The 23,855-nt window shown below is 44.1% G+C and overlaps 1 protein-coding gene and 1 pseudogene across 1 annotated transcript; one reads left to right on the top strand and one right to left on the bottom strand.

Annotated features, from left to right (window-relative positions):
• Positions 1-663: 663 nt before the first annotated feature.
• LOC103304109 (actin-related protein 2/3 complex subunit 2-like) lies at positions 664-1,857 on the bottom strand (annotated as a pseudogene).
• A 10,397-nt stretch (positions 1,858-12,254) lies between these two features.
• On the top strand, positions 12,255-22,547 carry SAP18 (Sin3A associated protein 18). The gene is made up of 4 exons (XM_008161043.3): positions 12,255-12,402; positions 12,502-12,611; positions 20,033-20,155; positions 22,376-22,547. The coding sequence occupies exons 1-4, from the start codon at positions 12,331-12,333 to the stop codon at positions 22,530-22,532; spliced, it is 462 nt and encodes a 153-aa protein (XP_008159265.1). The 5' UTR covers positions 12,255-12,330; the 3' UTR covers positions 22,533-22,547.
• Positions 22,548-23,855: the final 1,308 nt, after the last annotated feature.

Genomic DNA, 23,855 nt, shown 5'->3' with positions numbered 1-23,855 from the left:
CCTCCCCCCCCCGGGGATGTGCCCGCAACCAAAGTACATGCCCTTCACCGGAATCGAACCTGGGACCTTTCAGTCCGCAGGCTGACGCTCTATCCACTGAGCCAAACCGGTTTTGGCTCCACTTCTTCGTATGTTTTGAAGTGCTGCTCAGAAAGTGCGTGTGCCGTGATCGGAACAAGTGGTGATCTGAAGGAGCAAGGTCTGGTGAATACAGCGGGTGGGTTCATACTTCCCAGGCAAGATCTTTTAACGTGTCTTTAACTGGTTTTGAAGTGTGTGATAGTGCATCATCATGAAACAAAATTACTTTGCTGTGTCTTCTGGAACATTCTGGTCATTTCATGATCAAAGCGTGGTTCAAATTGATTATTTGTTGTTGGTAGCGATCAGTATTAACGGTTTCACCTGGTTTTATTTATTTTATTCATTTTTAATTTTTTTTTAAGATAGAAAGATTATTATATGACCCCAACTGTATTTCTTTAGATACAGGAGTTTTGAACTCAAATACTCAGGAAAAAAACAAGTTAAGATTACATCATCCTGCAACTCATGACCAGTAATATATTGCAAAGCAAAAGAGCTTGGAAGGAGGGTGGAAGGGAAGGGGAGAGAGGGCGGGAAGATAAAGAAAAGGAACTAAGTTGATCAAGTGGATTTTTTTTTAATTCTTGGGAACTATCAAGTCCTTGCAAGCACAGCTCGTTTCTGCAGATTATTTTCCAATGTGTACAAAATGGAACCTAAATGGAGAATCCCTTGAGAACCTGAAGAGGTGCAACATTAAAAGCTACGCTTATCCAGCAGCAAGTGTTCCAGCCTTTAGTTGCCAGCAGCTTCCTCTCCCTGTTCCCAAGAGTTAGCAGGATGAAAACGCCTTCCCCGTGATTGTTTTCATTTCTTTCTTCTTGGCATCTGGGCGTGCACGGTGCAGCACCCTGAAGAAGTCGGATGTTTCTGCCCACATACGTGTGTGAATATAGGCCTTAGAGCACTTGATGTGGATCAGGCTGATGGCGCTGTCTGGAGCGCTGGCATTGGTGTGGCGAGGGAACAGCACGAAGGTGAGGTAGCCGATGCTGTCACCCACAGCAGCATCGGTGGTTTTCAGCCCCAGAGGAGGTTCCCTGGGGCTGAAGAGGGCCCGTGGGGCCATGTGGCTGGCCTGCGTCCTTCTCCAAACTCCTGCATGAACACCTTTCCAATGACCACACCGTCGTCATCCTTAAACTGTGCTGAAGACTACCGTGACTCTGTCCTTTTTAGACGCAACATACATGGTCTCACCATCCCTATAATGGATAACTGCCCTGTTCTTGCCTTCCTTACCCACTTCTTGGAACTGGAAGTATTTCTCAAAGACAGAGGCAAACAATTTCGTTTCAACATGCCAGCCTGATGCACAATAGAATCCTTGGATGCAGGCAGTTTCAAGGTCGTATAGCAGAGAGACATTGTATCCTGATTCTGGATTTACCAAGAAGCTCCCAAACACCCTCTTTAGTAACTCATCAGCACCATGTGCCTGAAGGTCCTTGTAGAATTTCAAAGAAATACTGACCATAACTGTTGTTTTGTCTCCATTAGGATTTGAAAGATGATAGAGGACCCCATCAAAATCTGCAAATGTTACTTCTACTGCTTCTGGTTTGTTTCCGACGGCCGCGTTCTCCAACTTGAGCGCGAGCGTCTCCTGAGGATTCGGTTGTTCACCTCTAGCAGGATCATGGCGGCGGCTGCCCCGGGCAGGGGAAGGAGAAACAAGGGCGGGTGAGGATGGGGAAGGGAAGGAAGGACAGAGGGAGCGGCCCTGCTGCCCCCTGAGGAGCGGTCTGGGTGGGGTAGGAGGTTAGGGAAGAGGGGAGAGGGATTGGGGTAGGGAAAGGGGAAGATGCACGCACTGACTGTGGAGACACCCACCCACCCACCGGACCCACCTGGCCCCAGATCTCACCTGGTTTTAGCTCAGAACACACCACACCTTTCTGATTGCAGAGCATTGTCTTCTTTCCGAAGCGATTTGGCCTTGCACTCGATGTTGATGGTTGACCTGTATCAACCCATAATTTTGTGCGTTTGGGATTCCCAAAATAAATCCACTTTTCATCGCCAGTCACAATTCTTTCGTGCCGTTGAAGCAACATTTTACTGATGACTTTTCAGTTTTCCATTTGTCTTTCGTTCAGTTGATGTGGCACCCATTTTCCTTCCTTTAAAATCTTTCCCATTGCTTGTGAAATTGTTTGCTGAGCAACGTTTAATCTTTCTGCAAGTTGTTTTTGAGTTTGACACACATCGTCATCCAATAATGCTTGTAATTGTTGGACTTCAAACTTTTTCAGTTGACCTGGATGTTCTTTGCCTTTCACATCAAAATCATAACTTTTAGACTTACCATTGGAGGAGGGAAGATGGCTGCCGATTGGGAGGCAGACTGCGAGATAGTGTGTGAGTGAGAGAACAAAGGGAGAGTGTGTGGTCGCATGGGGAGTGTTTGTTGGTGAGCTGAGAAACAGCTACACTCCAGGAGACGGTGGGGGACTGCTGGACGGGGCTCCCCTGATCAGGCAGCCCCCACTGCTGCTGGGTTCCCTCCTGGAGCAACCGGCTTGGACGCGGAGACCGCGCCATCTTGAAGGGGAAAGTGGATGTTTTCGGAAGCCTGAAAAGCCCGGGGAATCTATGGCACCCACCGAACAGCTGCAAACCCGAGAACACGGGTCCCAAGTGGCGCAAGCACGCGGATTCAGAGGAGCTCTGCGCCTCCTCACGGAAAGGTCAGATTTCGCCTGGGATAAGGTGAGGTCTGTGGTCCGGGCAGGAGAGAGAAACGCACGCACTGTGGGAGCTGGAGGACTGGGGGAAGTTGGCACCTAGAAAAATCCGTGGCCGTTGGGCTGGCGTGATCCTTGAGTGTGGAAGGGAGTCCGCAGAGCTGCTAACAGAAGGGAACTCAAAAAAGCAACCCATTTTGATCTGGGTGCAAAAGGACAGCCTAAAAAAATTTAAAAGTGTGCCGGCTGCTTAGACCCAAGGGGAAAAAAGTCTGCACAGACTTGCGCACAGCCCAGGAGTTCGCACACTTACTCCGGCTCTTTCCTATTTTTTTTCCCCTCCTTAAATCCTTGCTTCTGATTACTAAGCCCAATATATAGGATCACCCAATTGGGGACACTGAAAGAGACTGCAGGGGAAAGTTGTTTTTCTGGAACCAGGGGATCAGAGCAGGGAATAACGATCAGAGAACCAGCTCTGGGGCAACCCATCCCCCCAAACTGGTATTACGTGCCACAGGGAAAACAAAATCTATACACTAGCTACAGAGGACCTATAGATCTGGAGGTCAATCCAAAAACACTGCCACCCAGGGGTTGAATCACAAATTGACTCTTGTGTAAACACAAAAAAAGGAATATAAAAAAGACGTACTGCCTGCTTAAAAATCAGGACTGGCTTACAACACTGAGTAGCAGTGGAACGCAGAGAATTTCAATACTGTCCTGACTAGGAAACAGGCGAGCCACACAGAACAGGAGAGGAAGTGAATGCCCTTCACTACTGCACATTTTTATTTTTTCATCTTTTACTTAAGAAACTAAATTTTTTTCTTTTTTCCTCACTTGATTTTACCTTTTTAATGATTACATTTTTATTTTCAATCAGTATTATTACTACTACTATTTTACCTTTTTTTTAAAAAAGTGTCATTTTATTTTCTCTTTATTTTACTTTGGGATTAGTGTTCTACATTCTATTTTCATCTTTCCTTTAGCATCATTTTACTCTGTCTCAACTTTACCTTTATGCCATCACTCTCTTCCTCACTTTTCCCCTTTTGTTGTCCTGTTTCTCTGACCCTATTCCTGCTTTAGACTTTCCCTATTCCTTCTTTTTACCCCCTGTTAAAATTTCATTCTACTTATATATCTAATTTCCAATCCCCTGCTCCAAGTCCATACACACCTCTCTCTTCTTTTTCTTCACTATCCCCCCAAATTTTTTTCTCTGTGTCCTTTTGTTGTTGTTTGCTTGATTGTTGATTATATCGACTTTTTATGCTTGTTTGTGAGAATGTTTTTCTTTTTCTTTTTGTTTGTTTTTTGCTTCTGTTTTCCCTAACCTCACTTGATATTAGTTGTTGTTTGTAGTTTGCATTCATCTCCAGGTACTTGTTGCTGACATTTGTTGGGATTAGTGGCTGTTCTATTGGAGTTTTCTCCCCATATATATATTTTGTCCCCCTCTTCTTCCTTATTCTCTTTCTTTTCTCTCTTACTTTTTATTTTTAAATATATTTTATTGATTTTTTACAGAGAGGAAGAGAGAGGGATAGAGAGTTAGAAACATCGATGAGAGAGAAACATCGATCAGCTGCCTCCTGCACACCTCCCACTGGGGATGTGCCCGCAACCAAGGTACATGCCCCTGAGCAGAATAGAACCTGGGACTCTTCAGTCCGCAGGCCGACACTCTATCCACTGAGCCAAACCGGTTAGGGCTTCTTTCTTACTTTTTTTTCCTTTCCCAATTTCATTTTTGCACTCCTTTTTTCTTCTTCTCCTTCTTCTTTCTCTCCTATCCTCTAATTCACCTTTCTCTGGTGGTCACCTTTGTTTGGGGTTATTAATATTGTGAATACATTTGTGTTCAGTGCCTTGTGCGTTGTACCTTGTTGTGTTGTATTTTGTGCCTTTAAATCAACACAGGAGAGAAAGAACTACATAACCAGACACCTGGAGAAGAGAGATCATGGGGAGAAAAAGGAACAGCCCCATATGAAAGAGAAGCAGGCGCCGAAACCGGTTTGGCTCAGTGGATAGAGCGTCGGCCTGCGGACTGGAAGGTCCCGGGTTCGATTCCGGTCAAGGGCATATACCTTGGTTGCGGGCACATCCCCAGTGGGGGTGTGCAGGAGGCAGCTGGTCGATGTTTCTCTCTCATCGACGTTTCTAGCTCTCTATCCCTCTCCCTTCCTCCCTGTAAAAATCAATAAAATATATTTTAAAAAAAGAAAGAAAGAAAGAGAAGCAGGCATCACCAGAAAAGGAAGTAAACGAAATGGAAGCAAGCAACCTGTCAGAGAAAGAATTCAGAGAAATGGTCATAAGGTGGATGAAAAGAATGGAAGACAAATTCGACATATGTGTAAGAACCAAGAGGAAATAAAAAATGACATCGCTGCTGTAAAGAACTCAATAGAAAGCATTAACAGTAGACTAGAAGAAGCAGAGGACCACATCAGTGAGCTAGAAGACAAGATGGAAAAAAATACCCAAGTAGAGCAGCTTCTAGAAAAAAAAAATTTTAAAAGCAGGAGGAGAGCCTAAGGGAACTTTGGGACAACACAAAACAAAACAACATCTGCATAATAGGGGTGTGCCAGAAGGAGAGGAAACTGAACAAGGAATAGAAAAGCTGTTTGAAGAAATAATGACAGAAAACTTCCCTGACATAGGGAAGAAAAAACCCACACAAATCCAAGAAGCTCACAGAGTCCCAAACAAAATGAACCCCAAAAGACCGACGCCAAGGCACATTATAATTTAATTGGCAATCACAAACAACAAAGTAAGAATCTTAAAAGCAGCCAGAGAAAGACAGAAAGTTACCTACAAAGGATCCCTCATCAGACTAGCAACTGATTTCTCAACAGAAACACATCAGGCCAGAAGGGAATGGAATGAAATATACAAAGTCATGCAAAGGAAGGGTCTGAATCCAAGAATACTGTACCCAGCAAGGCTATCAATCAAAATTGAGGGGGAAATCAGGAGCTTCACAGACAAAAAAGAACTAAGGGAGTTTATTACCACCAAATCAGCAATGCAAGAAATGCTAAAGGGTCTGCTGCAAAAAAAAAGAAATAGGAAGCGAAGAAGGAACACAGGGGTAAAAAAGATAAATGGCGACAAACAAGTACCTATCAATAATAACTTTAAATGTAAATGGATTAAATGCCCCAATCAAAAGACATAGGGTAACGGATTGGATAAGAAAACGAAACCCTTATATCAGCTGTCTACAAGAAACCCACGTCAGAAAAAAAGACGCACACAGACTGAGGGTGAAGGGATGGGAAAAGGTTTTTCAGGCGAATGGAAATGAAAAAAAAGTGAGGGTAGCAATACTTATATCCGACAAATTAGATCTGAAAGTGAAGGGCATAAAAAGAGATAAGGAAGGCCACTTCATAATACTAAAGGGAGCAATCCAACAAGAAGAAATAACTCTGGTAAACATATACACACCCAATACAGGAGCACCCAAATACATAAAAAAAAACTCCTGGAGGATATCAAGGGAGAGACTGACAGCAATACAATCATAGTAGGAGACTTCAATACCCCACTATCACCATTGGACAAATCTTCTAAACAAAAAATCAGCAAAGAAACATCAATCCGAAATGACTCACTAGACCAGATGCAATTAACTGACATCTTCAGAACATTTCACCCCAAAGCCACAGAATATACATTCTTCTCAAGTGCACATGGGTCATTTTCAAAGATAGACCATATATTGGGTCACAGGCAAAGTCTCTTCAAATTCAAGAAGATAGAAATCATATCAAGCATCTTCTCAGATCACAGTGGCATAAAAATGGAAATCAACTACAGTAAAAACAATCCAAAAAAATCAAACACATGGAGACTAAATAGCATGCTATTAAACAATGACTGGGTTACCAGAGAGATCAAAGAAGAAATAAAATCATCATGGCAACAAATGACAATGAAAACATAACAATCCAAAATCTATGGGACACAGTGAAAGCAGTCTTGAGAGGGAAGTTCATAGCTCTACAAGCCTATTGCAAAAAACAAGAAACTATGGTAATAAATTACCTAACCCTATAACTCAGAGAGTTAGAAAGAGAGCAACAAGAAAAGCCTAGTGTAAGCAGAAGGAAGGAAATAATAAAGATCAGAGCGGAGATAAACAACATAGAGACAAAAAAAAAAATACAAAAGATCAACAAAACCAAGAGCTGGTTCTTTGAAAGGATAAACAAGATTGATGAACCTCTAGCCAGGCTCACCAAGAAGCAAAGAGAGAGGACACAAATAAACAAAATCAGAAATGAAAGAGGAGGAATAACAACAGACCCCACAGAAATGCAAAGGATAGTTTAAAAATACTATGAACAACTCTATTCTAACACACTGAACAACCTGGAGGAAATGGACATATTCCTAGAAAAATACAACCTTCCAAAACTCTATCAGGAAGAATCTAAAAATCTCAATAGGCCAATAACTATGGAAGAAATTGAAGCAGTCATCAAAAAGCTTCCAGCAAACAAAAGCCCGGGCCAGATGGCTTCACAGGGGAGTTTTACCAAACATTCAAGGAAGAACTAAAACCTATTCTCCCCAGACTATTCCAAAAAATTCAAGAGGAAGGAACATTTCCAAGCTCATTGTATGAAGCCAGCATCACCCTAATACCAAAACTAGATAAAGACAACACAATGAAAGAGAATACAGGCCAATATCCATCATGAACATAGATGCCAAAATCCTCAACAAAATTCTAGAAAATTGGCTCCAGCACTACATCAGAAAGGTCATACACCATGACCAAGTAGGATTTATCCCAGGGATGCAAGGATGGTGCAATATCCGCAAATCAATAAATGTGATACATCACATAAACAAATTGAGAGATAAAAATCACATAGTCTTATCAATTGATGCAGAAAAAGCATTTGACAAAACTCTCAACACCCTTTCTTGATAAAAACTCTCAGTAAGAACAGGAACAAGACAGGGATGCCCACTCTCACCACTCATATTCAACATAGTACTGGAAGTATTAGCCATTGCAATTAGACAAGAAGAAGAAATAAAAGGCATCCAAATTGGAAAAGAAGAAGTAAAGCTGTCCTTATTTGCAGATGACATGATATTGTACATAAAAAACCTGAAAGACTCCATCAAAAAACTATTAGACTTAATAAATGAATTCGGCAATGTAGCAGGATACAAAATTAACACCAAGAAATCTACGGCATTTCTATACACCAATAGTGAACTTACAGAAAGAGAGACTAAAAAAAGCAATCCCATTTACCATCGCACCAAAAAAATTAAGATACCTAGGAATAAACTTAACTTAGTAGGTAAAAGACCCATACGCAGAAAACTACAGGACACTGAAAAAAGAGAGGAAGACGTAAACAGATGGAAGTACATACCATGTTCATGGATTGGTAGAATCGACATCATTAAAATGTCCATACTACCCAAAGCAATCTATAGATTCAATGCACTCCCCATTAAAATACCCACGGCATATTTCACAGACCTAGAAAGAACTCTCCAAAAATTCATCTGGAATAAAAAAAGACCCCAAATAGCCACAGCAATCCTGAGAAAGAAGAACAAAATAGGTGGGATCTCTATTCTCAATACCAGATTTCAAGCTGTATTACAAAGCCAATGTTCTCAAAACAGCCTGGTACTGGCACAAGAACAGACATATAGACCAATGGAATAGAATAGAGAACCCAGATATCGACCCAAACCACTATGTTCAATTAATATTTGATAAACAAGGCATGAACATACAATGGAGTCAAGACAGTCTCTTCAATAAATGGTGTTGGGAAAATTGGACAGATACATGCAAAAAAAATGAAATAGATCACCAACTTACATCATACACAAAAATAAACTCAAAATGGATACAGGACTTAAACATACAACTGGGAACCATAAAAATACTAGAGGAATCCACAGGCAGAGAAATCTCAGACATATGCTGAAGGAACTTCTTCACTGATACCGCTCCTAGGGCAATGGAAACTAAAGAGAAAATAAACAAATGGGACTACATCAAAATAAAAAGCTTTTTTACAGCAAAAGAAACCATCAACAAAACAACAAGAAAGCCCACTGTATGGGAGAACATATTTGCCAATGGTATCACTGATAAAGGTTTAATCTCCAACATCTATAGGGAACTTATACAACGTAATAAAAGGAAGATAAATGATCCAATAAAAAAATGGGCAACAGACCTAAATAGAATATTTTTGAAAGAAGACAGAAGGAAGGTCAAGAGACATATGAAAACATGCTCAAAGTTACTAATTATCCGAGAGATGCAAATCAAAATGACAATGCGGTACCATCTCACACCTGTCAGAATGGCTATCATCAACAAATCAACAAATGACAAGTGCTGGCGAGGATGTGGAGAAAAAGGAACCCTCGTGTACTGCTGGTGGGAATGCAGACTGGTGCAGCCACTATGGAGAACAGTATGGAGTTTTCTCAAAAAACTGAAAATGGAACTCCCATTTGACCCAGTAATCCAACTTCTAGGAATATGTCCCAGGAAACTAGAAACACCAATCAGAAAGGATATATGCACCCCTATGTTCATAGCAGCACAATTCACCATAGCTAAGATTTGGAAACAGCCTAAATGCCCATCAGCAGATGAGTGGATTAGAAAACTATGCTACATCTACACAATGGAATACTACGCTGCTATAAAAAAGAAGGAATTCTTACCATTTGCAGCTGCATGGATGGACCTGGAGAGCATTATGTTAAGTGAAATAAGCCAGGCAATGAAAGAAAAATACCACATGATCTCACTCATTTATGGAAAATAAAGAACATTATAACCTGATGAACAAAAAGATAGATACAGAGGCAGTAAAGCACCAAAAAGACTTTTAAATTACAGCGGAAATGCTGGGGAGTGTTGGGAATGGGGAGTAAGAGATCAACCAAAGGACTTGTATGCATGCATATAAGCACAACCAATGTACACAAGACACTGGGGGTGCGGGGGAGGGGGAGGATGAGGGCATGTGACAGGGGTAGGGGAGGCTGGGGGAAGGTCAATGGGAAAAAAAGAGATATATGTACTACTATATGTAATACTTTAAACAATAAAAAAAGAAAAAAATCATAACTTTTAAAGTGTTTAAACCAGCGTTCACACATACCTTGAGATGGAGCATGTTCACCATAAGCTTCCTAAAGTATACAATAACTTTTTCTTCAAAATAATGAATTAAAACTTCCCGCAAATGCTCTTTTTTTTGGCACGAATTTTGACATTTTTAAGTGTAAAAATATCTATGATGTTAATACCTTCAGCAAATTTGACATATGAAGTTTTGAAGCTTGCTGTCAATACAACAAAATAGCATACATATCAAATCGCATATATATCAACATATGTGTTACTCCATCTATTGAAAAAATCTGCATTATTAACTGGTACACCTAGTACCTGGCCTGCAATCAGAGTTGGATAGAGGTGGATCTCAGGGTGCCTTGGGATATTTACTGACCCATCACTGGGCTCCATGCTGCTAAAAAGCCAGTCCTGGAGCACAGTTTGGCTCCTCACATGCAGAGGTAGCCACAAGCTGTGGGTCACTTGAAGCTTCTAACAGTTGCGGAGAGTCAAAGGTGAGCATCAGGAAGTCAGGAACTGGCATACAAAACAATCAGCCAAAGACAACAACAGCATAGGATTCAAAGGCAGATCCCAATGGCCCCTAAACTCTGCCAAGACAAACTCCTACTGGAGATTGAGCCCACCACCCAGGCATGTGTCCTGACTCGGAATTGAACCAGTGATCTCTTCATTCATGGGTCAACACTCAATCACTGAGCCACACTGGCTGGGCTCTGATGTGGCCTTTTTTTTTCTTTTAGAGGAAGTGGCCATTATTATTATTTTTTTGTTAGTCCTCACCTGAGGATATTTTTCCATTGATTTTTAGGGAGAATGCAAGAGAGAGGGAAAGACAGAGAGAAACATCTATGTGAGAGAAACACATCGATTGGTTGCCTCCTATACTCACCCCAACCAGGGCTGGGTCTGGGGAGGAGCCTACAACTAAGGTACATGCCCTTATCCAGAATCGAACCCAGGGAACCTTTAGTCTGTAGGCCAACGCTTTATCCACTGAGCGAAACTGGCTAGGGCTGGTCTGGCCCTTTTTTCAAAAAAGTGTCTGTCTCTGGCAGGCTGTGTGTCTCCCTGGTGGGCAGAGTCCTACCACCTTTCACTGCTGGATGTTATGTGAGTGGCTGTTCCTCCTCACTCTGGTGCTCTGGGCTGGGGAGCCCAGCCTGGGGTCCAGGCCTCACTCCTTTTGTGAGAACCCCCATTTCCCCAGTAGCCAAAATATCCCTCTGCACCCTTGGCCTGCAGCCCATTGGGGCAGGGCCAGCCCCTCTCACTACCCTACCCTTCCTACCCCTCTTGAGTTGGTTTCTGCCGTTTTTGTTTAAAAGTCTTATCTTCTAATATCAGAAATCTAATGAACAAAATAAACTGGTGAATAAAATAGAATCAAAGGCAAGGAAGCATGGAATAGACTGACGAATCTCAGAAGGAAGAAGGAAGGGAGCAGGAAGAGATTAGCCAAAAATCTTACCTATGGTCACAGACAGTAGGCAAACGGTCAATGTTTCTCTCATACATTGATGTTTTTGTTTCTCCTTTCCCCTCTCTCGAAGATTAATACAAGAGCCCTAGCTGGCTTGGCTCAGTGGATAGAACATCGATGTGTGGGCCAATCGATTGCAGTCAAGGGCATGTACCTTGGTTGCAGGCTCCTCCCAGGTGGGGCTCATGCAGGAGGCAACCAATGGGTGTGTTTCTCTCACATCGACGTTTCTGTCTTTCCTTCCCTTTTCCACTCTCTCTAAAATCAATGGGAAAATATCCTCAGGGGAGGATTACAAAAAAAAAAAAAAAAAAGAAAGAAAGAAAGAAAGAAAGAAAGAAAGAAAGAAAGAAAGAAAGAAAGAGGATGTTGCCAACACTACAGAAGCACCTCCTTTGCCCCTGTGATCACAGTCCCCCCCGCTTTTTTTTCTCAGACGTAATTACCATTCTGACTTTGGTGGTAATTACTTCATTGCTTTTTTTTTTTCGTTTTATCACCTGGGAATACATTCTGAGCAATATAGTAGTGCCTGCGTTTGAATGTTATAAAAATAGATTCAAATCGTATATATTATGTTGCCTTCGGCTTGCTGCACCACCACCACGCTGTGGAAGTCCTGTGGTTTCCACAGTTGTAGTTTCCCGCAGCCGGCAGTCCGCTCACGGCCCAGAGTCCGCCCTGGGAGGGCGCCCAGGTCAGCTTTGTCAAGGACTCCGCCACGCGCAGGCGCGGCCGCCCGGGTTTGCGCTTGCGCACGCCGCGCGCCGGCGCCAGGAACGCCCCGCCCCTCCCCACCCAGTTCGCCATAAAGCCTCAAGCTTCTCGCGAGACGCTTCCTTCGCACGCTCGCTGCCGGGGTCGGAGGTCAGAGCGAGCTTCCCGGGGACCACTGGAGGAAGATGGCGGTGGAGTCGCGCGTCACCCAGGAGGAAATTAAGAAGGAGCCGGAGAAGCCGATCGACCGGGAGAAGGTGAGGGGTCGGGACGAGGTGGCGGAGGGCTGGCGGCACGCCGAGCGGGGCCCGCGCTGGCCGGCTGGCTTCCACCCTGGCCTTTCCTCTCGCCCGCAGACGTGCCCGCTGCTGCTGCGCGTCTTCACCACCAACAACGGGCGCCACCACCGCATGGACGAGTTTTCCCGCGGGAACGTGCCGTCCAGCGAGCTGCAGATCTACACCTGGTGAGCCGGCGCGCGGGCGGCGGGCGGGGGCTCCCGCGGCTGGGGAAGCCGCCTCGGCCTGGGCCTGCGGGCGCCGGCTCACAGTGAGGGGTCTGGCCGCTGCGGGGGAGGGTTGGCCCGCCTCGGAGCGCTTTGCGTTGAAAGAAGTGTGGCTGTTCGGTAGAAAATAGTTCGTAGACTGTGGAGACGCGGCAGGCGCCCTTCAGCGGCTCCGGTGGAGTAACGGACGCTGAGATAACAGGCCCACGGGAGCAGCCGGGGGTCTGTTACCTCAAAGGGCGCTTTCACCTGAGGTTGAATCTTAGCTACCGTAGCGTCCAAAAATAATCAGCAAAACCCGAGTGATTGCTGATCTGATGCCGAATAGAAAAGCTGCTGCCATTAAATAAGATGTAAGGGTGAAAATGACCCTCTACTGCTAATCCAGAAAAAGGCTTACCAAAAAATTCTGTCCTAAACTGTCCATAAAATGTAACCAAACAAGGAAAGACAACGTCTCCTATGCCTCAAAGTGGTGCCTAAAGACATTCTGAAAGAGCTCTACCCAGAAGCAGTAATGAGAGAGATTAGTTAACAAAGCTCGGGAACTCTCAATCTGTAGAAGTGGACTAAAGAGCTGTAATACAGGCGGCCCTGAGACAAACCAGGGGAAAGGAGTGGAAATCAAGACACCACAGAGGTGCTGTCTCTTGTACTTGGGAGGTCATCACACAGGTTATTGGAAGTGAATTACATAGGTCACTGTTTCAGGTTCAGCAAGAAAAACAGAACCAGTAGAAGCTATATATTAAGAGATTTATTGCAAACCAAGCATGTCAAACTCGTGGCCTGTGGGCCACATGGGGCCCATAATGAATATTTTTGTGGCCCAGCCAATATAAGGGTTTGTAAGAAACATTTCAATAAAAATTTTGTAACTTAATTTTTTAAAATTTATTTTATATTTTTATTGATTTCAGAGAGGAAGGGAGAGGGAGAGATGGAAACATCAATGATGAGAGAATCATTGATCAGCTGCCTCCTGCACGCCCCCTACTGGGGATCGAGCCCACAACCCGGGCATGTGCCCTTGTCCAGAATTGAACCCGGGATCCTTCAGTCTGCAGGTTGACGCTTTTTCCACTGAGCCAAATCGGCTAGGGCCATGGTCGGCAAACTGCGGCTTGTGAGCCACATGTGGCTCTTTGGCCCCTTGAGTGTGGCTCTTCCACAAAATACCATGGCCTGGGCGAGTCTATTTTGAAGAAGTGGCGTTAGAAAAGTTTAAGTTTAAAAATTTGGCTCTCAAAAGAAATTTCAATCGTTGTACTGTTGATATTTGGCTCTGTTGACTAATGAGTTTGCTGACCACTGGGCTAGGGCATAACTTAATTTTTACAATATCCTGTTATAACATGCGATAATGTCTGATTACTATAATTGTGTTGCATTCAATTCCCTTACACCGCTTAAGCCCTGGCGCACCATTTATCTACACTAATAGTAGCAGCGAATATTTTAGCAGCCGATTGCCACATCATTAATCTTGTACTGACTTGTTTGGTGTGTGCAACAGGAAATATTTCACTTTTGGAGAATAAGAAAAATGGGTTTATTTGCATTATGCTTATTAATTTGTGCAGTTATTCAGTATCTGGTAAGTTAATGTTCAAGAAAAAAATTAACTTTTATTAAAATGTTCTATGATTTTATGTTGAAATTCGTGCACAGGGGCGGGGGATGGGGGTGTCCCTCAGTCCAGCTTGCACCCTCTCCAATCTGGGACCCCTCAAGGGATGTCCGACTGTCCGTTTAGGCCCGATCCCACCGGACATCTCTCTGACAATTCAGGACTGCTGGCTCCCAACTGCTCGCCTGCTTGCCTGCCTTCCTGATTGCCCTAACTGCTTCTGCCTGCCAGCCTTATTGATATCTAACTGCTCCCCTGCCAACCTGTTTGCCCCCAACTTCCTTCCTCTGCCAGCCTGGTCACCCCTAACTGCCCTCCCCTGCTGGCCTGATTACCCCCAACTGCCCTGCCTTGCAGGCCTGGTCCCTACCAACTGCCCTCCCCTGCTGGCCATCTTGTGTCTACATGGGGGTAGGATCTTTGACCACATAGGGGCAGCTATCTTGATCTTGTGTGTTGCAGTGATGGTCAATCTGCATATTACTCTTTTATTAGATAGGATAGAGGCCTGGTGCACGGGTGGGGGCCAGCTGGTTTGCCCTGAAGGGTGTCCTGGATCAGGGTGGGGTTCCCTTGGGGCGTGGAGAGGCCTGGGCGAGGGGCCTGTGGTGGTTTGCAGGCCAGCCACGCCCCTGGCGACCCAAGCAGAGGCCCTGGTATCTGCAATTTATTTACCTTCTACAATTGAAACTTTGTAGCCTGGAGCTGAGCCAAGCCTCCTGCTCGATCTGTGGCTGCCGCCATTTCTGTTTGGATTTGCCTGCCAGAGTGTGTGGAAAGCTTGGCTTCCTCTGTTGCCAGGGAAACCCAAGCCTCCCTCTGGTAGCCATCTTGGTTGTGGTTAATTTGCATGCTCGCCCTGATTGGCTGGTGGGCGTGGCTTATGTAGCGGAGCGATGGTTAATTTGCATATTACTCTTTTATTAGAGAGGATTACTCATTTATTTCAGCTCTTTGTATTCAGCATGTCTCAGTCAAAATTAACGTACATTTCTATGAAAATTTAATCTTTTGTGGCCCACATAAACTTAAACCTTGTTTATTTGGCCTGTGTTAGCCTTTGAGCTTGACATGCTCGGCTTACACAATTGTAGTGCCTGAGCACCTAAATCCTAATCCAGTGATGGCGAACCTATGACACGCATGTTAGCACTGACACGCGTAGCCATTTCTGATGATGCGCGGCCGCTGAGGTGGCCGCATGCCGAGGATGAAACATTTGCTGCTCCTGAGGATGAAACATTCGCGAAATAATGTTTTTTCCTCAAAGTGACACACTACCTGAGTTATGCTCAGTTTTTTGGCGAAGTTTGACACACCAAGCTCAAAAGGTTGCCCATCACTGTCCTAATCTGTGGGGCAGGCTATCTGGAAGCTGGAACTCTCAAACTTGAGCGAAAGCTGTGTTTGAAGCCTCATAAGACCCTCCTAACTGATTGAATCAGGCGTGCTCATATTGTTTGGAATAATCTCTTTAAAGTCTAACTGAGGATAGACTTTAATCCCATATACAAAATACAGATGCTCCTTGACCTACCATGAGGTTATTGTAATGTCCCAATAAATCCATTCTCATCATAGTTGGAAATATAAATCGAAAATGCATTTAATACAGCTACACTATAAAGTATTGGTTGTTTAACCTTGTGATCACATCCCGTATCCTTGGGACTGTCTGTACCTTACACAACACCTGAATTAGTGGTTTGTTTGTTTTTTGTTTGTTTTTTTTTGTAACTTTTATTTACTGATTTTATTTTTATTTTGGGGGGTGTTTTTATTTTTTCATATTCCATATTATTTTGTACTAGAGGCCTGGTGCACGAAATTCGTGCACAGCAGGGAGGGGGGGGTTAGCGGGGGGTGTTGTCCCTCAGCCCAGCCTGCAGTCTCTCCAATCTGGGACCCCTCAAGGGACCTTCATTTTTTCCTTCAAGAGTGAGGTAGAAAAACCCTAGATCACCTTCTTGGATTCTTATAACCCAAATTACCAAGAACACTGCAATTGGTGGCCTACAGGGAGATTAGCTAGCCAATGAGTTGTCAGAAAAGGTGTTTACTCTCAAAATGGTTTGGCTCAGTGGATAGACCGTGGGCCTGCAGACTGAAGGGTCCCAGGTTTGATTCCTGTTAAGGGCATGTACCTTGGTTGGAGGCATATCCCCAGTGGGGAGTGTGCAGGAGGCAGCTAATGGATGTTTCTCTCTCATTGATATTTCCGACTGTCTATCCCTCTCCCCTCTTCTCTATAAAAAAAAAAAAAAAAAATCAATAAAAAAATTTTTTTAAAAGGTGTATCCTCTGCAGCTCATGCAGCCCCTGGGTTGTGTCCACTGGCCTAGGGGCGTGTCCCTGCCACCCGATGGTGGCTGCCGGGGTCTCCGCCCACCCCAGAGGCCAGCAGCCATCCCCCTGTGGAGGGCGCTAGGCTTTGGCATGGACACAATCTGCCACTTGGTGCTGGAGCTTGGAAGGCCTCTGGGGCGGGGTGGGAACATCCCCGTCTCCAAACGCCCCAAGGCCAGCAGCCAGCCCCACCATGGGCCCCAACCTCGAGGCTTGCAGGGGCCCTGGGCAGCACCCAGCGGTGGCCGCCAGGGTCTCAGCAAACCCTGGAGGCCAGCAGCAGCCCCTGGTCCTGGGCACCTGACTGGGGGCGTGGCCCCAAACCGCCGCTTTGTGCAGGAGCCTTTGCAGTGGCTTGGGGAGGCCAGCAGCCAACCTTGACCATGGGCCTCAGGCTGGGGCTTGCAGGGACCCCGGGCAGCACACAGCAGTGGCCGCCAGGGTCTTGGCACACCTCAGAGGGCAGCGGCAGTGGCAGCCCACGGTCCTGGGCGCCTGGCTGGGGGCGTGGCCCCAAACCGCTTGCAAAGGCTCCTGCACAAAGCAGCGGTTTGGGGCCACGCCCCCAGCCAGGCGCTCAGGCTGGGGGCTTGCAGGGACCCCCAGCAGCACACAGCAGTGGCCGCCAGGGTCTTGGCACACCCCAGAGGTCAGCGGCAGACCCCGGTCCTGGGCGCTTGGCTAGGGGCGTGGCCCCAAACCGCCGCTTTGTGCAGGAGCCTTTGCAAGCCGCTGGGGCGGGGCAGAACATCCCCGCGTTGCTATAGGGTTGGAGAATAGAATTTGAACTCTGACAAAGTAAAAATAAGCTGCAGAAGTACAAGATTAGAGGAAGAGTAGACAGAATCTTTCTCTGATGTTTTACAATTCCTTCAATTTGACTTCAGTTTTTCTTCTATTAATTTCAAGTTAAAGTATACCTAATTTGTTAAAAAAAAAAAAAAAAAATATCTGATGAGCCCTGTATTAGTCAAGTATTAATACTTAATATTACCAAGTATTATAATATAGCATTGTGTGTATGTATAAAAAAATGCTTAGAGTGATGCTAATCTGACTATTTCAGGTTGGTGAGATTTGGCATATAACTTATTGCATTCTTGCATTTGGCTTTTCTTTTCCCGTTTATTTGTTTGTTTTTTATTGATTTCAGAGAAGAAGGGAGAGAGATAAACGTCAATGATGAGAGAGAATTATTGATCAGCTACCTCCTGCACACACCACACTGAGGATGGAGACACAAGCCGGGCATGTGTCCTGACTAGGAATGGAACTGTTGAACTCCTGGTTCATAGGTTGAGCCATGCCCCCCAAGCGTCTTTCCCCCTTTAAATAACATGTTTCAAGTTGGGAAAGGCAGTCTTGCCCAGCTTTTCACCCTGTGCTGAGGCTGCAGAAAAGTGGCTTTGGGCTCAGCATTTCCTTGCAAAGAGATAAAAGAACCCTCACAAGCCCGTGCTGGGCATATCTCTTTGGGAGTCTCTTCCTATTCTGGATTTGATGTGTGTTCTTTGTTCTGCTTAAGCATCATATGGCACCTACCCAACCCCACTGCTGTATCCAGGATCTTCCACCTGCAACACAAGAGGCATGCATACAGACCACCTCTCTGCATTGAGAGGGCAGAGAGGGTGAGACCTGCTGGTAGTGGGGGACCTGCTTACATCACTTATTGAAGCGGATCTTGCTTGTCTTTTAGTGTAGCGGTTGCCAACCTTTCGAACCTCACGTACTACCAGTGGTCCGTGGACCACCGGTTGGCGACTGCTGTTTCAGTGGACATAAAGTGTTGTTGATGTTTTTCTTGGCAACCTGCAAACCAGGAAGTGGGGTGATATCCTGGGTTGCTGCTTCTGGTGGTGGATGTTGTTATACTCTTTGCTGCCCTCTACAAAATGGGACTCCTCCCCAAAGTTGGAAACAGGTGTTGCTTGCTTGACATATATTTATACAAAAAGAAAAACTTAAAAAAAACAATGGAGACAGAGATGAATAGAAGTCAACATATAGAGTTAAATAAGGAAAGGTTGAGATAAAAACAGTAATAGTGGGAATGGCAAGAAAAATAGATTTGACCTGTATTTAGGAGGTAAACAGTAGAATAGAGATTTGAAGAATTAGTGCTTAGGTTTATGACCTGGGCAACTAAGTGGGTGATGGTAGTTTTGATGGTAATATGAGAGGAAGGGCATGTTTTGTGGGGAATTTTGTTTTGTTCTGTTCTGGGCATACGAAAAATTCAGCCACAGTAGCGAGTGGGCGATGATGTAGTCATCCTGGATGTTTTCACTATCTGTGTGGTTAAAGCCATGGTTTTATTTGAGTATGATATAGTGTGGAGATTTGTAAATAGGTGCAAAGTTAAAACTAACTGACCTGTTGAGCATTTGACTTCCTGCTTGATGTATTTTAGATTTCTTTTTTAAAAATATATATTTTATTGATTTCAGAGAGGCAGGGAGAGAAAGAAACATCAGTGATGAGAATCATTGATCAACTGCCTCCTGCACGCCCCCTACTGGGGATCAAGCCTGCAACCCAAGCATGTGCCCTTGACTAGAATCAAACCCGGGACCTTTCAGTCCTCAGGCCGATCAATGCTCTGTCACTGAGCCAGACCAGCTAGGGCTAGATTTCTTATTCTTTATCAGTGCCTGCTGTCCTTGAGTCATTTTATAGTGCGCTATTATGCAAATGTTCCAAGTTCCAGGTCATCCATTTCATTTTCCCAGTTGTCATGAAAGAAAACAATATAAAAATTTATATTGATTTATTACTGTTTATCTTATCGTTGCTTATCTTTTAAAAGATTTCCAGATTATGCCATATTAACTCAAAAGACAATAAGTTCTGCGTTTCAGATAAATATGTGCAGGACAAGAATATACATTGTGAAAGGAGCCTGTGCTTTGTCAGAATTTTCCTGTTTCATCTGTTTCTGGGCTCTATCTATTGTAAAACTCACCATAAGACTCTTTCTCGGAAAAACACTGCACATCTTCATGAAAATGCTTTCCTGTCACATTCAATCCAATGTGCATTCTAATTCCAGAGATGCTAAATGTGGGAAAGTATGTGTCCTGGGAAGAATGAAACACAATTATTTTAAGTGTTTGTATTAATTTGGACTAATTACCGTTAAAGGGGTAAATCACTAGGCCAAAAAGATGTTACGTAGGAACAAAAGATAGCATATATAATTTTGAAGTCTCTCTTTGCAATAACAGTCTGACTTTAATTCATCAAAATTTCAAGTATTTAGGCCAGTAAGGGGAATATTTGGGGGGGCAGATAGTATTATATGTTTTAAAATTAACTGAAGTATAAAACCATGACAGTGTATGTCTATATCCTTGTTATATTATTGCTGATTAATGAAATATAATGTCTTTTTTAAAAAATTCAGGATGGATGCAACCTTGAAAGAACTGACTAGTTTAGTAAAAGAAGTCTACCCAGAAGCTAGAAAGAAGGGCACACACTTCAACTTTGCAATTGTTTTTACCGATATTAAAAGACCTGGTTATCGGTAGGTAACTTTATTTTTAACTCCTATAATGTCTATTTCGTTTTGATATATTTTAACTGATGGGGGTAACCTCTTTAGTGAACCTCATTAGTGGGAGGAATATAGATTTCTATTATTTTTTTTTTTTTTTTGAAGCTGGGATGTAAATTTATTTTTTAAATAAATCTTTATTGTTCATATTACAGTTCTTCTTTTTCCCCCCCATAGCTCCCCTCCACCTGGTTCCCACCCCACCCTCTGCCCTTACCCACCCCCACTGTCCTCATCCATAGGTGTACGCTTTTTGTCCAGTCTCTTCCCGCACCCCCCACACCCTTTCCCCCCCGAGAATTGTCGCTCCACTCCCTTTCTATGCCCCTGATTATTTTATATTCACCAGTTTATTCTGTTCTTCAGATTTTTATTCACTTGATTTTTAGATTGACTTGTTGATAGATATGTATTTGTTGTTCATAATTTTTATCTTTTCCTTTTTCTTCTTCCTCTTAAAGAATACCTTTCAGCATTTCATATAATACTGGTTTGGCGGTGATGAACTCCTTTAGCTTTTTCTTGTCTGTGAAGCTCTTTATCTGACCTTCAATTCTAAATGATAGCTTTGCTGGGTATAGTAATCTTGGTTGTAGGTTCTTGCTATTCATCACTTTGAATATTTCTTGCCATTCCCTTCTGGCCTGCATAGTTTCTGTTGAGAAATCAGCTGACAATCGTATGGGTGCTCCCTTATAGGTAACTAACTGTTTTTCTCTTGCTGCTTTTAATACTCTTTCCTTGTCTTTTGCTCTTGGCATTTTAATTATGATGTGTCTTGGTGTGATCCTCTTTGGATTCCTTTTGTTTGGGGTTCTGTGAGCTTCCTGGACATGTAAGTCTATTTCTTTCACCAGGTGGGGGAAGTTTTCTGTCATTATTTCTTCAAATGGGTTTTCAGTATCTTGCTGTCTCTCTTCTTCTGGCACCCCTATAATTTGGATGTTGGTACGCTTGAAGTTGTCCCAGAGGCTTCTTACACTATCTTCATATTTTTGGATTCTTTTTTTTTGCTCTTCCGGTTGGGTGTTTTTTGCTTCTTTGTATTTCAAATCTTTGACTTGATTCTTGTGATCCTCTAGTCTGCTGTTGGATCTCTGTATATTATTTTTAATTTCAGTCAGTGTATGCTTAATTTCTAGTTGGTCCTTTTTCATATCCTCGAGGGTCTTGCTAAATTTATCGGCCTTTTCTAGAAAATCCTTGAAAAACTTTATAACTGTGGTTTTGAACTCTATATCCAGTCGTTTGCTTTCCTCCATTTCTTTCATTTGTGATCTGTTTCTTTGTCTCCGCATTTTGGCTGCTTCCCTGAGTTGATAGAGCGGCTTTGTGTGCTAGGTGTCCTCTAGGGCCCAGTGGCTCAGCCTCCCCAATTACCTGAGGTGGACACTCTTGGTGCACCCCTTTGTGGGTTGTGTGCACAGTCTTGTTGTAGTTAAGCCTTGATTGTTGTTGGTATCACTGGGAGGAATTGACCTCCAGGCCAATTGGCTGTGAGGATCAGCTGTGTCTACGCTGGAAGAACTTCTGTGCTGGAGGCACCATTATGAGACAAGACTTGCAAAAGCCTCTGTGCTCAGCTTGGATGGGGCAGAGTCTCAGGGCGGAGCAGACAGCAGTCAGCCCTGCCCTAATAGGCTTCTGTGTCTCAGTGTCCCGCGGTAATCGCTGCAAGCACCTCTGAGAGAAAGCCGCCTTCGAGTTTCGCCTGCTGCCAGACAGTCCAGTTTCTCCCCGAATGAGTCTTGGTCCCCAGAGTCTTGCCTGGAACTGGAGTTCAGAGCAGTTGGGAGCTTTTGTCTCCCTCCCGCTTGAGAAAGCCAGCTGCGTACTCAGTTGCCAGCCCTCTCCGCGTGCGCCTCTGTACCTCTGCCTTCTGCAGCTCCTCTGAGTCTCAGTGTGCTTTTCTCCTTCCTTCTAGTTGTAGAATTTCCACTCAGCCAGCCTTCCTGTGGTTCTGGATGATGTCCGTTTTGTCTTTTAGTTGTAGTTTTGAAATTCTTGTGCGAGGCAGCAGTGTAGGTGTTTACCTATGCCGCCATCTTAGTTTCTTCTTGGTTTGTATTATCTTAATATCTGGTTTATTGTGCTGTAAGATAATGGAGCAGATCCCGTTCCATGTTCACTGTGTAGTATGTATGGAGCTGCATGTTTGTGCAACATTAACAGTTGGTTTCCTTCCTGCAGGGTGAAGGAGATTGGCAGCACCATGTCCGGGAGAAAGGGGACTGATGATTCCATGACCCTGCAGTCCCAGAAGTTTCAGATAGGAGATTATCTGGACATAGCGATCACCCCTCCAAACCGGGCACCACCTCCTTCAGGGCGCATGAGGCCATATTAAATTTTATTGACTATTTCTTGAGTTTATTTTTCATTCAGTTATGTAAAACAAATTTATACTTTTTCCTCTTTTTATTGCCATTAAGCCTTTAAACTCTAAACAAATTGTAATGCATTTATTTACGAGTTAGGTTTGGCTGTGCTATGGTATGAATAGTAATAGAAAGTCCATGTTTCAAGTCCTTCTGTAAAATATGAAGTGCTCTTAGCATTCTATGTAAAACTGTTGTTAAATACACATGTGCAATCAACCTGAGTGTGAAAATTACTGGAGGCATGGGAACTGGGTTTGAGTATTTGGGGTTTGTGTTGAGTAGTGGAGGATAGTGAGCTTAATGCCAAGTGGGGCAGAACAAGAAAACCGTAGGATTATAGTAATTAAACTAGAGGCCTGATACATGAAATTCATGCAAGAGTAGGCCTTCCCCCAGCTGCCTGCAGTGGCTTCCCTCTGGCTTCTGGCAAGCACTCGGGACCTGGGCTTCCCTCGCAGCCCCCGTTTCGTCTGGAAGGACGTCTGGTCTAATTAGCATATTACACTTTTATTATAGATAGCATGAGTTTGTGGCCTAGACAAGGTGTGGAGTTAGAAAAAGGATCTCTGTGCCTGAGCATGGCAGTAGAGACATTTTGGAAGCTTGAGCTGATGCAACTTGAAGAACCTTGTGATTGAAGAAATCGACCTGCCTGAAGAAATCATGGTACAATCAAAATAAAACTTCAAAAAGCTAGAGAAGAGAATGGGTGCTGCCGTGAGGGCTTTTTATGTTTTAAAGCTGGAGAGGACAGGAAGCAGGGTTAGAACTTAAGGTAAACCTTCCACCCTTATCCTGGAGAAGATCCGAAAGTGGAAGAGGAATCAAGGCCAAGTGAGAAGTGCCAGGGGATGAGGTCAAGTTGGGATATTCACACACCCTGCTAAATGCTTATAACTGACATCTCCCCTTCTCTGTCAGAGACACCTTCTAAGACTCCTAAAATACCAGATAGTACTGAACCCTATGTATACTGTCTTCCTATACATTCTTACCTGTGACAAAGTTTAATTTGTAAACTAGGAAGAGTATGAGATTAACAACCATCGTATATAATAAAAGGCTAATATGGAAATTGCCCCCATGGGTGGAAGTTAAACGTGCTGACCACCAGGGGGTGGTGCAGAATATGGCAGGCGTTGGTGATGAGATGCTGCTGGCCCTGATGGGATGGTGGGGCAGGTGAGCAGGTGGTGACCAGCCAAGGCAAGTGCAAGGTCCCCAACCGCCCCACAGATAGGCCTTGATTGCTGGCCAGACCTAGGGACCCTATTCCTCTAGTTGTCTAA

Source organism: Eptesicus fuscus, chromosome 7, assembly GCF_027574615.1.
Source record: "Eptesicus fuscus isolate TK198812 chromosome 7, DD_ASM_mEF_20220401, whole genome shotgun sequence".
Taxonomy (NCBI): Eukaryota; Metazoa; Chordata; class Mammalia; order Chiroptera; family Vespertilionidae; genus Eptesicus; species Eptesicus fuscus.
The sequence above is the reverse complement of the archived record's forward strand: the minus strand, read 5'-3'. Positions and strand labels throughout refer to the sequence as shown.

Bases quoted from the DNA above. Each gene is read 5' to 3' on its own strand.
- SAP18 (XM_008161043.3), top strand. From the start codon at position 12,331: ATGGCGGTGGAGTCGCGCGTCACCCAGGAGGAAATTAAGAAGGAGCCG. The intron at 12,403-12,501 runs GTGAGGGGTCGG...TCTCGCCCGCAG, and splicing joins AGCCGATCGACCGGGAGAAG to ACGTGCCCGCTGCTGCTGCG. The intron at 20,156-22,375 runs GTAGGTAACTTT...TCCTTCCTGCAG, and splicing joins ATTAAAAGACCTGGTTATCG to GGTGAAGGAGATTGGCAGCA.